The sequence below is a fragment of the Malania oleifera genome, chromosome 2 (assembly GCF_029873635.1).
Source record: "Malania oleifera isolate guangnan ecotype guangnan chromosome 2, ASM2987363v1, whole genome shotgun sequence".
In the NCBI taxonomy this organism is placed as follows: Eukaryota; Viridiplantae; Streptophyta; class Magnoliopsida; order Santalales; family Ximeniaceae; genus Malania; species Malania oleifera.
In genome coordinates, this window is record NC_080418.1 from 13627654 (window position 1) to 13640048 (window position 12395).

The window sequence follows — 12395 nt, forward strand, 5'->3', positions numbered from 1 at the left end:
ACAGGCAAAAGAAACTGCCAAAAAGTCCTCCATTGTCTCATAACTCACCCAACATTTGCCAAAAAATACCAAATAACTTGTTCCACACCCTCCGAGAATAGTCACCGTGAATGAACAAATGCGAAGAAGATTCTGAAAAATTAAAACAAAGAACACAAATGTCTGGAGAAATAGCCTTCAAAGGTCTCCTAACCAGCAGCAAGTTATTGGTATTAATTCTATCAAGCGCAACCAACCAAAAAAAAGCCTTGATTTTAAATGGGAATTTGGCCTTCCAAATGGGACTACGGAGAGGAAAAGGTAAATTAGACCTATTCAAAAAATCACAAAAAGATTTGCGAGTATACCCCCAAAGGAACTAAAGACCAAGACTGCCTATCCTCCTCTAAAGGAAAATGACAGTTATTCAACAAGACTAGCAAAGAGGATAGCTCTACCATCTCCCTATTGTTTAACGATTTACAGAAGTGGAAAGCCCAAGAAGGCTAAGGACCACCTGGATCAACAAGAAATGAAACCATCCTACCCTGAGCTTGGGCTGAAAAGGCGTGTGAAAGAGGTGGACAAAACAAAATTCCCCAACCAATGGTCTGTCCAAGAACAGATATTACTACCTCTAGCTACTAGGAATTTAATATGGGGAATGAAGAGGGGATAACTCTGAGATAGCTTTCCACAGACTCTCCAAAGAACATCTAAATATCAATTTCGTATCCCACCCATTCTCATCTAATCCATACTTACTTTTAACAACTAAATGCCACAGAGAAGAATTCTCTAGCAAAAACTAGCAAAGCCATTTAGCCAAAAAAACTGTGTTTTTAGACACTAAATTTCCGATACCCAAACCACCATCTTGTTTAGACCTAGCCACAACTCCCCAACTTACCAAATAATCCCTAAAACCCCCTACCCACAACCACAAGAAACCGCCCATAATCTTCTCAATTTTATTAGGAACCCCCACCAGAATCTTGAAAATTGATAAGCATTATTCTACCACCAAGAGAAAAAAGAGCGCCTTTCCACCCATCCAATCTCTTGGAAACCCTTCCTGCAATAGGATCCCAAAGGCTAGCAGATCTAGGGTAACCCCCAAAAGGAACCCCAAGATAGGAGAGCAGCCAATCCAAAACACAACATCCCACCTCCGTAGATAACTCCCTAACACTGGGAACAGGCATATTGATAGCCGCAATACCGCTCTTCCCCATATTAATCTTAAACCCAGAAACCTTCTCGAAAGCACGAAGGAGACCCAAAATATTCATAAAGGAGGGTTTATGCTCCTTTAAAAAGAAGATAGTATCATCGGCAAACTGAAGGTGTGAGAAATTACAAAGGGACTTTCTTTAAAAGTAGCTCAAAAGAGTCATTTAAATTTGATTTTGTCAAATGGAATTCAGTTTGTTCTCCTTTGGACAGAGGTTTCGGCTCAGGTGTACTTGAGAGCTACAATAAAGCCTTAGTTGGGAAAAGAATTTGAAGGCTCTATGCAAATAAATCACTGCGAAGAGATATGGTGAAGGCCAGAGAACAACAAAGTAATCTTTTCTGTCAGAAAATTACTCTAATCCGCTGACTGACAACAATCATTTTGTCCTAAAAGCCATTAAGAAGGTTAGGATCCGAGAAAAGTAGCTTTATTTTCAGGGAAGTAACTTAGGGAGCAATTCTGATGGGAGACAACCTAAGGAAAGCAAACGTAATCATGACCAATTGGTGCTGCATGTGTAAATGCTTAGATGAGACTCCCACTGGTGCTGTGCCTTTGCTGGGGACTTATGGAGCCTGGCATGGTAGTTCTAAGGTGATCTGGATGAAAATATCCTCGTGATATTTTCTGGAATGTTTGGAAAGAGATAATCAGAAGTCTTTGGAGGACAAGCTTTTATATTACAGAAACTCAAAAAAGCAATCACTCAGTGTTCTTTGTATTTTTTATTTTTCTTCAAGGAATTTTACACCTAAACTGACTAATTGGTTAAGAGTTTTTTCTCTGATTGTTCAGCCTTCTGTATTTGGGTATAGCAACCCCCACCACCACCACCCCCCAACTCCTCACGGTTGCCCCTTTAATTCTAGATCTCTTACTTATCCAATAAATAGATAAAGGGAGGAAGCTACTGCTTATTAAATATAAAAAGATTCTTGGTTCCAAACTGGTAAAGTAATACTGCTTTTTGAGGTATAAACCATGAAAAATATTAATAAGAGAGAAAAGAGAATACACAAGATGAAGAATGAGCCATCCTCCCCTCTAAATATAGAAAAGAAAAAATTAAAAGGAACTCCAGAAAACTAATGAGAACAGCTGACCAGTCCCATCGCAAATCTGCCAAAGAGATTTCTCTAACAACCATACACTGAAGCCCAACATGACACCAAGAACACCACCCTACGGCATAAATTATCACCACAAAGAGAAAAATCCTTAAAATTCTAGCGTTGCACTCCAGCCAAATTCACCAAATCACACAAATATCAGACTTTTCCAAAGCACCATCCTATCCTTTCCTTTACAAAAACCTCCAAAAGAAAGAGCACAACATCCACAAAGATGAATGGCAAATGCACTGCCATCCAAAAGCACCAAAGAGCCGAGAACAGTCTCACTATTCTGATAATAAAACATGCACACATTAGGGGATAAAGCTTCTTTATCCTCTGAAGGAAATATTAGTATTGCCTTTCAAAGGCTGCAGGCCACAGAAGCTCTATTTTCTACTGGAAGTCATATTGACTTGGCAGCAACCATGATCATTTTTTTCAAGAAGTAATGGGATATTTTTGGTAGAGAAATCACTGAAGAGATTTCTTTTCTTCTAGAAATATTATTAATAAAATTAATACTAATTCGCATATTTTATTAAAAAATCTTTGAAGAGAAATGTGATAGTTATTGTATTGTGAAAACTCTGAATGGTCTGGGGATAGGATCAAAGTGAGCAGCTTAGTGAAGGAAGTCATTAAAGGGGAAAAGAAGGAAATGGGTAGGCAATGAGTCTGATAATCAGTGTGATTTGATAGTGAATTTGCCTGTGGTGATGGTTTATTATTGGATGAATTTCATGAAGATGGGTATAATTCAGATTCCTCGAATTTAGTGACAATATTTCCCATGTGTCAGTGACTCTGCTTGAAGCCTTGGAAGGTATTCCTATTTTAAAGGACAATGGTGTGGCCTATGGGTAAAGTGCAGCAGGTATTTGATCAAAATCAGGATGGTATTTCGTGTATGCCAATATCTCCTGCCATGGAGATCTATGTGAAGGATAATGAAGGCCAAGAAGAGATGGATAAGATGGGTTTTGTCATTATCCAGCAGATGGATGCAGGAATTGTGAACTATATGTTGAATGATTTATTGTTTTGAGTTGCAGGTGTTTTATGCTATGTTGATCATTGTTTTAGTTGGTTGATTGGCCAATTACTCTTACAAGTGTATCTGTTTGAATTGGTTAGTCTGATGAATTTCCCTTTTATCCAACACACCCCCCAACCCCAGTGAAAAAAAAAATTGGTATTCCACTAAATTGCAAAAAGCATTGTTAAAGGAGGAGGCTATGGTCAGCTGCAACAAAAAATAATAATAATAACTGATAAAATTGGATAAATGTAAGGCATACCTTAGCATTTCCTGCAACTGTGATGATTTTGAAAGGATGCCAGCTTGGATCCCTTAAGTAATCCTCCCACAGTGAACAAAGCTCCACTGCTTTGTCATCAGCTTCTTCATCAGAATATTTTTTCTGCGTGGCAGTGACGAATGGTTTGCTGTTGAGCTCACCCATTCTCTTAATGCCAATTTGAGCACGACTTGATGAATCCCTCAAACTCTGTAAGAAAGCAATGGATGATTTGGAGAGTTTGTTACGTAAGCGACAGAAAATGCAAATATTTAACACTAAAATGAAATCAACTCTAGCTTCTGTGAAAAGAAAAAAAGAATTTTAAACTTTTGAAGATGCATTCAAAAGCATGAAAAATTTACATTTATTAACTCCTTCCGAGCTTCCTGCACCTCATCATTGCTTTTTCGTTGCTTAACAATGAGGGTTTGATTCAATGCTTCCAGAGCTTCAAGTTCTTCTTCCTTCTCTGTCAGCTCTTCTTGAATTGTCTCCACCTTTTTCTTGCTTTCTAAATCTCCCTCTTCACCCATGTGTTTCATCACATGTATAGCCCCTCTCATACGCTCTATTTCCAACTCTAGTGCTTGCTTGGCATCAAGTTTCTTTTCCAGTTCAATAATTCTTTTATGAAGCTCCTCTTTATTCCTCTGCCATTAATACAGCCATGTAAGAACATTACAAGACTTCTAAAAGTGAAAAGCATTTAATTGATCTTTTAATCTCAATTTAGAGCAAAGAAACATTTTATGTACCTTGTGAACTTCTGCCAACTTCAATACATTTTCATCAGCTCTTTTCTGTTCAATGGTGGCCCTCTCATTCTAAAAGGAAAAATTATTAAAATATGTTATTATCACTTATTATTAGACAATGCTATGAGAAATAAACTAGAATATCATATGCTCAAACATAATAGCTACTGTATCTTTTGTGAAAAAGGCAAAGCACACCATAGAGATATTGAATTTTGATACTATTGCCCCCAAGGTAGCACATCTAAGGTTTTTGACAATGAGAAGGCATTGATTATGGACTAATAGATGTATTAACCTTATTTTCATGTTTAGAGTATCATCGTGCCAAACTCATTGATTATTAAAATGACTCAAGAGTCCAAAGGTTCAATTAGACCCAGAAAACCTATCACTTGATTAGAAAATTAATATCTTTGGTTTTAAAATCTTAGGAACAATTTTGAAAGCCCAAAAATTTAGCTATTAATCACTGTCTGAACTGGATAACCTATTCTGCAAAACCATCAACCTATTTCTATGGGGGGGAAATAACAGTTTTAATTTTGTCTAAATTGGACAACTATTTGCACGATCTGTCTGGCCAATCCTCAAAAGCCAGATGACCAAGTCAAACATATGCAAAATTTGAGATTTTTAAATTTAAAAACAAAGGACAAATTCAGGAACACAAATTTATCATTTGCGCTCATGTAAGACCAGTTTCCAGTGCCATATCCTTTACTTATAACAGCCTACTTTTATCTATAAATAGGAGTTTCCCAATTGAATTTTATTTTAGATAATAAAACAAGTCTATTAAAAGGAATAGACAATTACAATGAATTAAGGATTAAGAAATCCTCAAGAAAATAACACAAAAAGGAAAGAAAAAAAAAAGGAAAAACTGGTAAATTACATCAAAGCTGATTTCCAATCCCTTTGAATACTATTGAGCTATTTTGAGAGCTTTCAAACCTTTGTCAGCAAAATTACTTTGAATATGTGGTCTGTTCATATGCATATCAATCACTCTCTAAGCTAAGTACAGTTTGATCTTATATTTCCAATCAAAATTATCTCTCTCAGTAATCCTGCTGGCTTAGTGGAAACACTGTTAATGATAATTTTGTAATCCTTGATGTTTGCAACACTCTATGCATCCCCTTGATGCCTTAAAATAATAATATATTTTCTTATTTTCTTTTTTCTGATCAGGAAAAAAAAAAAAGAGTCCCTTGAGAGATGCAAAGGACTGTGAACTTTTGAGTGATGAAGTTGTATTGCTTGCAAGTGTGCATCCTTGTAAAGGATTTGTTTGCCAGGGAAGAAACTTTCAAGGAATGGTAATCCTTGAACAGAGGCAATAAACTGGAGTGCTTCAACAAATATAAAAATATCCATAACTCTGGGCCTTTCTCTGATTTCCTTGCATTTATGTGTCTAATTTTTTTGCTTAAACTCGCTAGCACTTGACTTGGTGAAAAAGAGGGATTATGAACACTAAAAGTTATAAATACCCAATTCATTTCTTTCTTGGGTTGCCACAAAAAAATTGTTATTGGAGCAAAGGCTATTTGTTTATAGACCTCACCATCTAAAAAAAAATCATGGCAATCATCATAGGCACCACCTTGAGGAAGGCCCATCCACCAATAGGCCACTTTTGTTCAATGGGACCCTTCTCTTATTAAAGGGTATGAATGAAGGTACACTTTCAATTATGCTCTATGGAAGACTTGAAGATCATTATAAACATTAAATGAGCCCAGGAAAACAGTTGATGGCACAAATCTGCCCAAAGATGAAAGCAAATGGGATGGGGAAAGTGTTGGACTTGTGCCATTTAATGCTATAGCTATAAACATCAATTTTGTGCACTTGATGGAAGCGGTCTTAATAGACTCTCCACTTGCACAAGTGCCAAAGGAGATTTTAAGATAAGCTTAACCAATAGGGATGCTAATCAAGTGAAGATCTCCAAAATGCACATGCTAGCACATAATATGAACTGCTTCAAATGAACCCTAATAAAACCTACAAGATACCTTGACATTAAACTCGGCATTAACTGATGTACAACCAAGAAATGAAAATACATCAAGGGACTAATGGAAAATAGGAAATGTCTACAATTATAGTAGAGGGTTAGCACACCAATCTTTACTCCCTAATAACATATCTGAAAGGCAACCCATGCAAACCATTAGCAGGGAAATCAATAGGAAGGTATCCTAAATGTTTATAAAAATGACATCCTAAAGAAGGTAAGACATCTCATCTCATTCTCACTCACTTCTTTACTATTGCAATTATACAATCCTTCCAAAATTCCCTGACTTAGGCATCGAAGTGATCCCCCATAGTATGCCCCAGGTCCTTCAAGTTGTTTTTCTCTTATTCTTGGTAGGTGATCAAAGTCGTGATTGATCCAAATACCAATTTCTAGCCTTCCAAAGGAGGGCGGAAGACGAATTTTGGCAGCAACAGTTGGAGCCTTCTGTGGGAAAAATAAGGATTTCTTTCTAAAACTCAATCATGGTTGCATCACACAATTCTGAGTCTGAACCTACTAGGGGACCAATCGCCCCAGTCAGTTCACTCCCCACTGTTTGACAATTCGCCGCAAATTGTGCCTTTAGACCAATTTCTAGCCTTCCAAAGGAGGCAGAAGACATGTTTAGCATGATCTTACAACATTAAAAAAAAAAAAATCCTATAGAACATAGCCAAACGATTGTTCAAGCAGAAATGACAACTAAGGGAAAGGCAGTGATACCATACAAAACTACCTTAAAAATTTCAAATCCGACAAAGAAAGTAGAAGGAGCCAACAATGTGGGCATTAACGAGCAACGGTCCCAAGAATTTGAAGAAAAACTCGAGAAAATTTATCAATTGGAAAAGCTAGTAAAATAAGTTTGCAGCCAACCTTAGTAGGGGAGATTGTAGTAGCATTCAAGTAATGCCCTTTGATTTCATCTATTTTGACCTATACTACATAAATTGCTTCGGCACAAAATAAGAAATGATCTCTTCAATGCATAAATGGTTGAGATTCTCATCATCTTTGATAAAATCAAGTCTGCCACAAAGACATTCATAAATTGCTCTACCGTAGTTCATAGTGGATAACCCCTGACTAGATCCTCTGATCCCCCCTTTACCAAGGATATAATGGAGATCCCTCTGCCCAATAGATTCAAGATGCCCAACATTAAAAGGATATGATTAATCGTCATATTCCCTAAACCACCTTGACACCTTCAAAATGTTGATGCAATTATAAGCACCTTTTTTTTTCTTTTTTTTTTCTTTTTGTAAAAGAGGGCGGCACCTCCTAACTTTATTAGAAAACCCCTCACTTATGGCGGAGGAATACCGTGGTTCCAATCTTTAGACTTTGGAATAACAAAATCAACCTCCAAGACCCTAAAACTAACTTGACCAACATAATCAAAACTAATAAACCAAAGACCAGCAACCAAACAAAAAACTAAGAACTAAACAACTATAAGTGGAAAACAAACAAAACTCCGGAAGATAACACAAAATATCATGAGCGCAAAGACTGAAATCTCAACAAATCCAATCGAATCATTTCCCTGACTTGCTGAGGAAGATCATCCTGGCAACTATATGATCGAGAAATACCAGATTCACCCTGTTTGGCAAAGAAATCTACACTTTTATTCACCTCCCTGTAAACATGTTCCACTTTGAACTGTATGCATGTCAATGCTAACATAAGCTCTTCCCACAATTCCCATAAGTTCCAAACCGAGCACTTCCCAGAATTTATCCACTGAACCACCAAAGCAAAGTCACATGCAATCTCCACTTGATCAAATGCAATTATAAGCTGCACTTGATGCCATTATGTGTCGAGCATAGCATTTTGCAACCCTAGAGGGAAATGCTAAAGCATGGTATCGGACATTGAAGCCCCACTCACTTGGGTCTTTCTCTGAGATGGTGCAACAATTTGGGGAACATTTCGTCAGTAGCTAAAAAATGGTGAAGACTTCGGCCCACCTTACAAGTCTTGTTTGAGGAGAGGAAGAGACACTGAATGAGTTCATCCGCCGTTTTATCAATGCAACTATGGAGATTAGAAGCCTGGATCACGTAGTAACAGTAGCCACCTTGACAACAACTCTGCAACCTTGAGACTTCCTGAATTCCATAGGGAAGGAACCCCTAGCCAAATATGGGAGAGCTAATGGCTTGAACCCAGAAATAAATCAATCTAGAGGAGGTTATCACTACAAAAAGAAGCATATCATTTGAAGAGAAAACATACTAGAGATGCTTTGATAATCGAGGGAGGAGTAAGGAAACATACCTCTAATAAGTCTTCCCTTCCAAGTATGGAGAAAAGAGAACGGGAGATGGGCCATTTATAGGAGAAAATGAGGTGGCACAGACCACAAGATTTCGTGGGATGCAAATTATGCTGAAGAAATTAACCTAGAAAATGGGCACTACTCGGCAAAAAATTAGCCCATCTGATAACCACTCATGAAGCTCAAAGATGTTCATCTGATAAGCATCATTCATAAGGCAACAAGAGATGGACATTGCTCGGCAAAAAATTGGCCCATTTGATAAGCACTGCTCATGAGGCCCAAGAATGCTCATCCATAAGCACCACTCAAGATGCAACAATAGACGAGCACTGCTTGACAAAAAATTGACCCATCTAATGAGCACCGCTCATGAGACCAAAAAATATCCATTTAATGAGCACTGCTATTGAGGCAACAAGAGATAGGCACTACTTGGCAAAGAATTGGTCAATCTAATAAGCATTACTCATGAGGCCCAAAAATGCCCATTTAATGAGCAACACTCATGAGGAAACAAGAAGCGGGCATTGCTCGGTAAAGTATTGGCCTTTCTAATAAGCACCACTCATAAGGCCCAAAGATGTCCATCCGATGACTTAATCCGAATCTCGTGATAATTAAAGGACTTATAGTAACTACAATATACTCTTAAGCCAAAAAGGTAACTCTAAGACTTGAGATTAGGGGCGCAACTGGTACAATCTAAAAGAGACCCTAACATTAAGCTCGACATTAACTGATCTATGACCAAAAAATGAAAAGACATCAAGGGATTAATGGAAAAGAGGTAACATCCATTAATCAAAGAAAGGGGTTAGCATACCCATATTTACTCCCTAGCAACATATCTGAAATGTAATCCCTGCAATCCAATTATAGGGAAATCAATAGGAAGGTATTGTGAATGCCTATAAAGGATCCCCTAAAGAGGGTAAGGCATCTCATCTCGTTCTCACTCGTTCCTTTACTATTGCAATCATACAATCCTAATTCTCTGACTTGGGCATCGAAGTGATCCCCTGACCTCGGGTCCACCAAGCCATTTTTCTCTCATTCTTGGTAGGTAATCAAAGTTGTGATTGATCCAAATTCTCCCGAACAAGTTTTGGCAACAACAAACGCTAATAAATTCATTAAGGACATGTTCATTAGGTTCAACGATATTGTTAAAGGTATGGAAAATATTAGCAAATCTTATACTAAAGATAGTTTGCGAATAAAAATATAATTTTTTCGTATTTTAGCTTCTTAATTAATTATTAGATCAAAATTCTTAATGGGTTAAATTATAAAAATATGCTAATTTAAATGTTTGAACAAAGAAATTATCAAGCATCTTAAGTTGATATGGGTGAACATACCCCTTTTAAAACTGAAAGGAAGGTGATCACCATCACCCACAGGATGCTCCAAATTTTCACTTCACTAAATACAAATGTAAGTGTGTTTTCTTCATCATCCTGGCTAAGGAGGAACTTGTGCAGGTAATGAAATCAATGGGGATGTTAAATGCTGCCAATGAAGGGGGTGTAGCTAGCTGTTGTGGAGCTCTGTTTCATAGAGAGCAATGCATCACCAAAGGTTCTCAAAAATGGCTGGGAAAAGTTCTTACACTTGATGAAGGCCAGTACCAAGATTCTCTATAAAATAAGAATTCCAAAAGGGGACTGGAAAAAAGGGTGGAGGGACTTCCTTGCTGCCCTGCTGGAATTATTTGTGCTGTCGAGTGATGTACCCAATCCAAAGAGTGGTAGATGGAGATGTTCTGGCGGGGGTCTCTAAACATTTAGAGAGTTAGGGAGGTAAAGGAGAGGACTAGTATGTTTCAGAGGTTATCATCGATCTACTCCTACACAGCTGTGGCTGGACAAGCGCTGGAGACGAGAAAGGAAGAGGCCACTGAGGATGGGGTCACTAGGAAAGAACTCACTCTTGCTGTGGGGGAGGGGGGGCCGCAAACAGGACTGCATTTCAGAGGTCTAAATTTTTGGGGCAGAAGAAAATAAAGGCCGTGTGTCATTAAAGAAAGGGACCAACTGCTGTAAATCCAGATATGCAGCAATTAAGGTCAGCGACAGAGGCAGAGAAGGTGAATCCAAATCAAACTAATTTGGTTGTACTGGACGGGCAATTTTCAAAGGACAGCTTGGATCCAGAAAAACCAGCAGAAGAGGGCATTACAGAAGAATCTTCTACGAGCAGCAAGAAGCAAGATGTCCCTTATAATCTAGCTGTGCTGCCAACTGCAGCTCCATTAGTTAGGATGAACTCAACATCTCAATGGGAAACAGAGGATGATTTGATGGATGATTCAGAAGAGGAGATGGACAGTATGTGTGAATCAGAGAGGGAGATTTTGGTAGATCAGTTGAGAGCTGATTTTGAAAAGAAAGGGCCGGTTCAGAGGTTTGAAGGTTTTAGCGGGGATCCTGAAGAGGCTGGGTTATTTAAAGTTGATATTCTAGCATAGAGTTCCCAGTATTTGGAGAGGGTCAGCTTCCATCCGGACTCAGAGCTTACTTTAGCAGATCAGATGAGAGCTGAGGCTGAACTTGATGAAGAGAACGGGCTATTTCAACTAATTGAAGGAGCAATTGAAGATGAGGATCTGAATGGCAATATCTCACTACAAATGGAGAATATTGGTCAACATAGGGATCCTAGTTGTAAACAGAAGGACTCTATTAATCATTTTTCAGATCATTTATTGCCTTGAATGATAGGTGGTCTTTGTCTTGTGTCGATAACTTGGATATTCTGTCCTTGGGTTGGGGGGGGGGGGGGGGGGGGGGGCGGGGGGGTAAATGTTGAGAAGGTAGATGCTTCTTTGGGGGATCCTGGACCCTCCAGAACTAGTATTCATATTCTTCCCCTTCCTATTTAGCCTCATATTGTTTCTAATACTTTATGCCAAAGGGGAATTTTTGTAGGGAATAGGATTGTGTATTTAGCTCTGGAGGAGGAGAGAAAGACTCGATAGACTCACACAAAGGCCTAGAAGACCTGGGGTTAAAACTAGGAGACCCTGTAAGGAAGGAGCTGAGGTTTGGTTTGAGCCCTATAACCTATGAGAGGAGGACGAAGAAAGTTCAAAAAGAATAAAGAAATTTGGTTTCCTCCATTAATTATGAGGGAGGTAAGGGACCTGCCAGCCTGGGAAGGGTGGAAAGCTGATTCAGATATGAAGATTATCAGTGGGAATGTGAGAGGTCTAGGGGGTGTGAGAACAAGGAGTTTGATCAAGGAAGTGTTGTCTAAGTACTACCCAAACATCAATTTGATTCAAGAAACTAAACTAGAGATGGTTGACCAAGGGATTCTTAGGAACATTTGGGGTGGTCAACATAGTTGTATAGGGAATGGAGCTTCTTACCTTCCTCGAGGTGCCTCTAGCGGTGTTCTAGTTATGTGGGACTCTTGATTTATCTCCAAATTGGATAATTTAGTGTGGTTCTTTTCCCTTTTTGTTCTTGTTGAAGTGAAAGGGAGGGATCAATGGTGGGCTTCCTCTATGTGTGGTCCTCCAAGACCAGCTCTTCGCAGTGCCTTTAAGGAAATGAGACGTTGGAGACAAAAGAGCAAATTTAAATGCATTAGAGAAGGATATTGTAACATTGGCTTCTTCCATAGGTACCTAATGGTAAGATGAGGAAAATTTTGACTACAGAGCTAGAAGTTCA

At 38.5% G+C, this 12395-nt stretch overlaps 1 protein-coding gene across 1 annotated transcript in view; it reads right to left on the minus strand.

Annotated features, from left to right (window-relative positions):
* The window catches only part of LOC131149117 (protein INVOLVED IN DE NOVO 2-like), a 59851-nt gene that overhangs the window by 26733 nt on the left and 20723 nt on the right, over nt 1-12395 (minus strand). The window contains exons 3-5 of the mRNA XM_058099231.1: nt 4388-4456; nt 3995-4282; nt 3630-3839 (exon numbers count right to left, since the gene is read on the minus strand). Of these exons, the coding sequence (XP_057955214.1) occupies nt 3630-3839; nt 3995-4282; nt 4388-4456 (567 nt within the window). The remainder of the gene's footprint in view (nt 1-3629; nt 3840-3994; nt 4283-4387; nt 4457-12395) is intronic.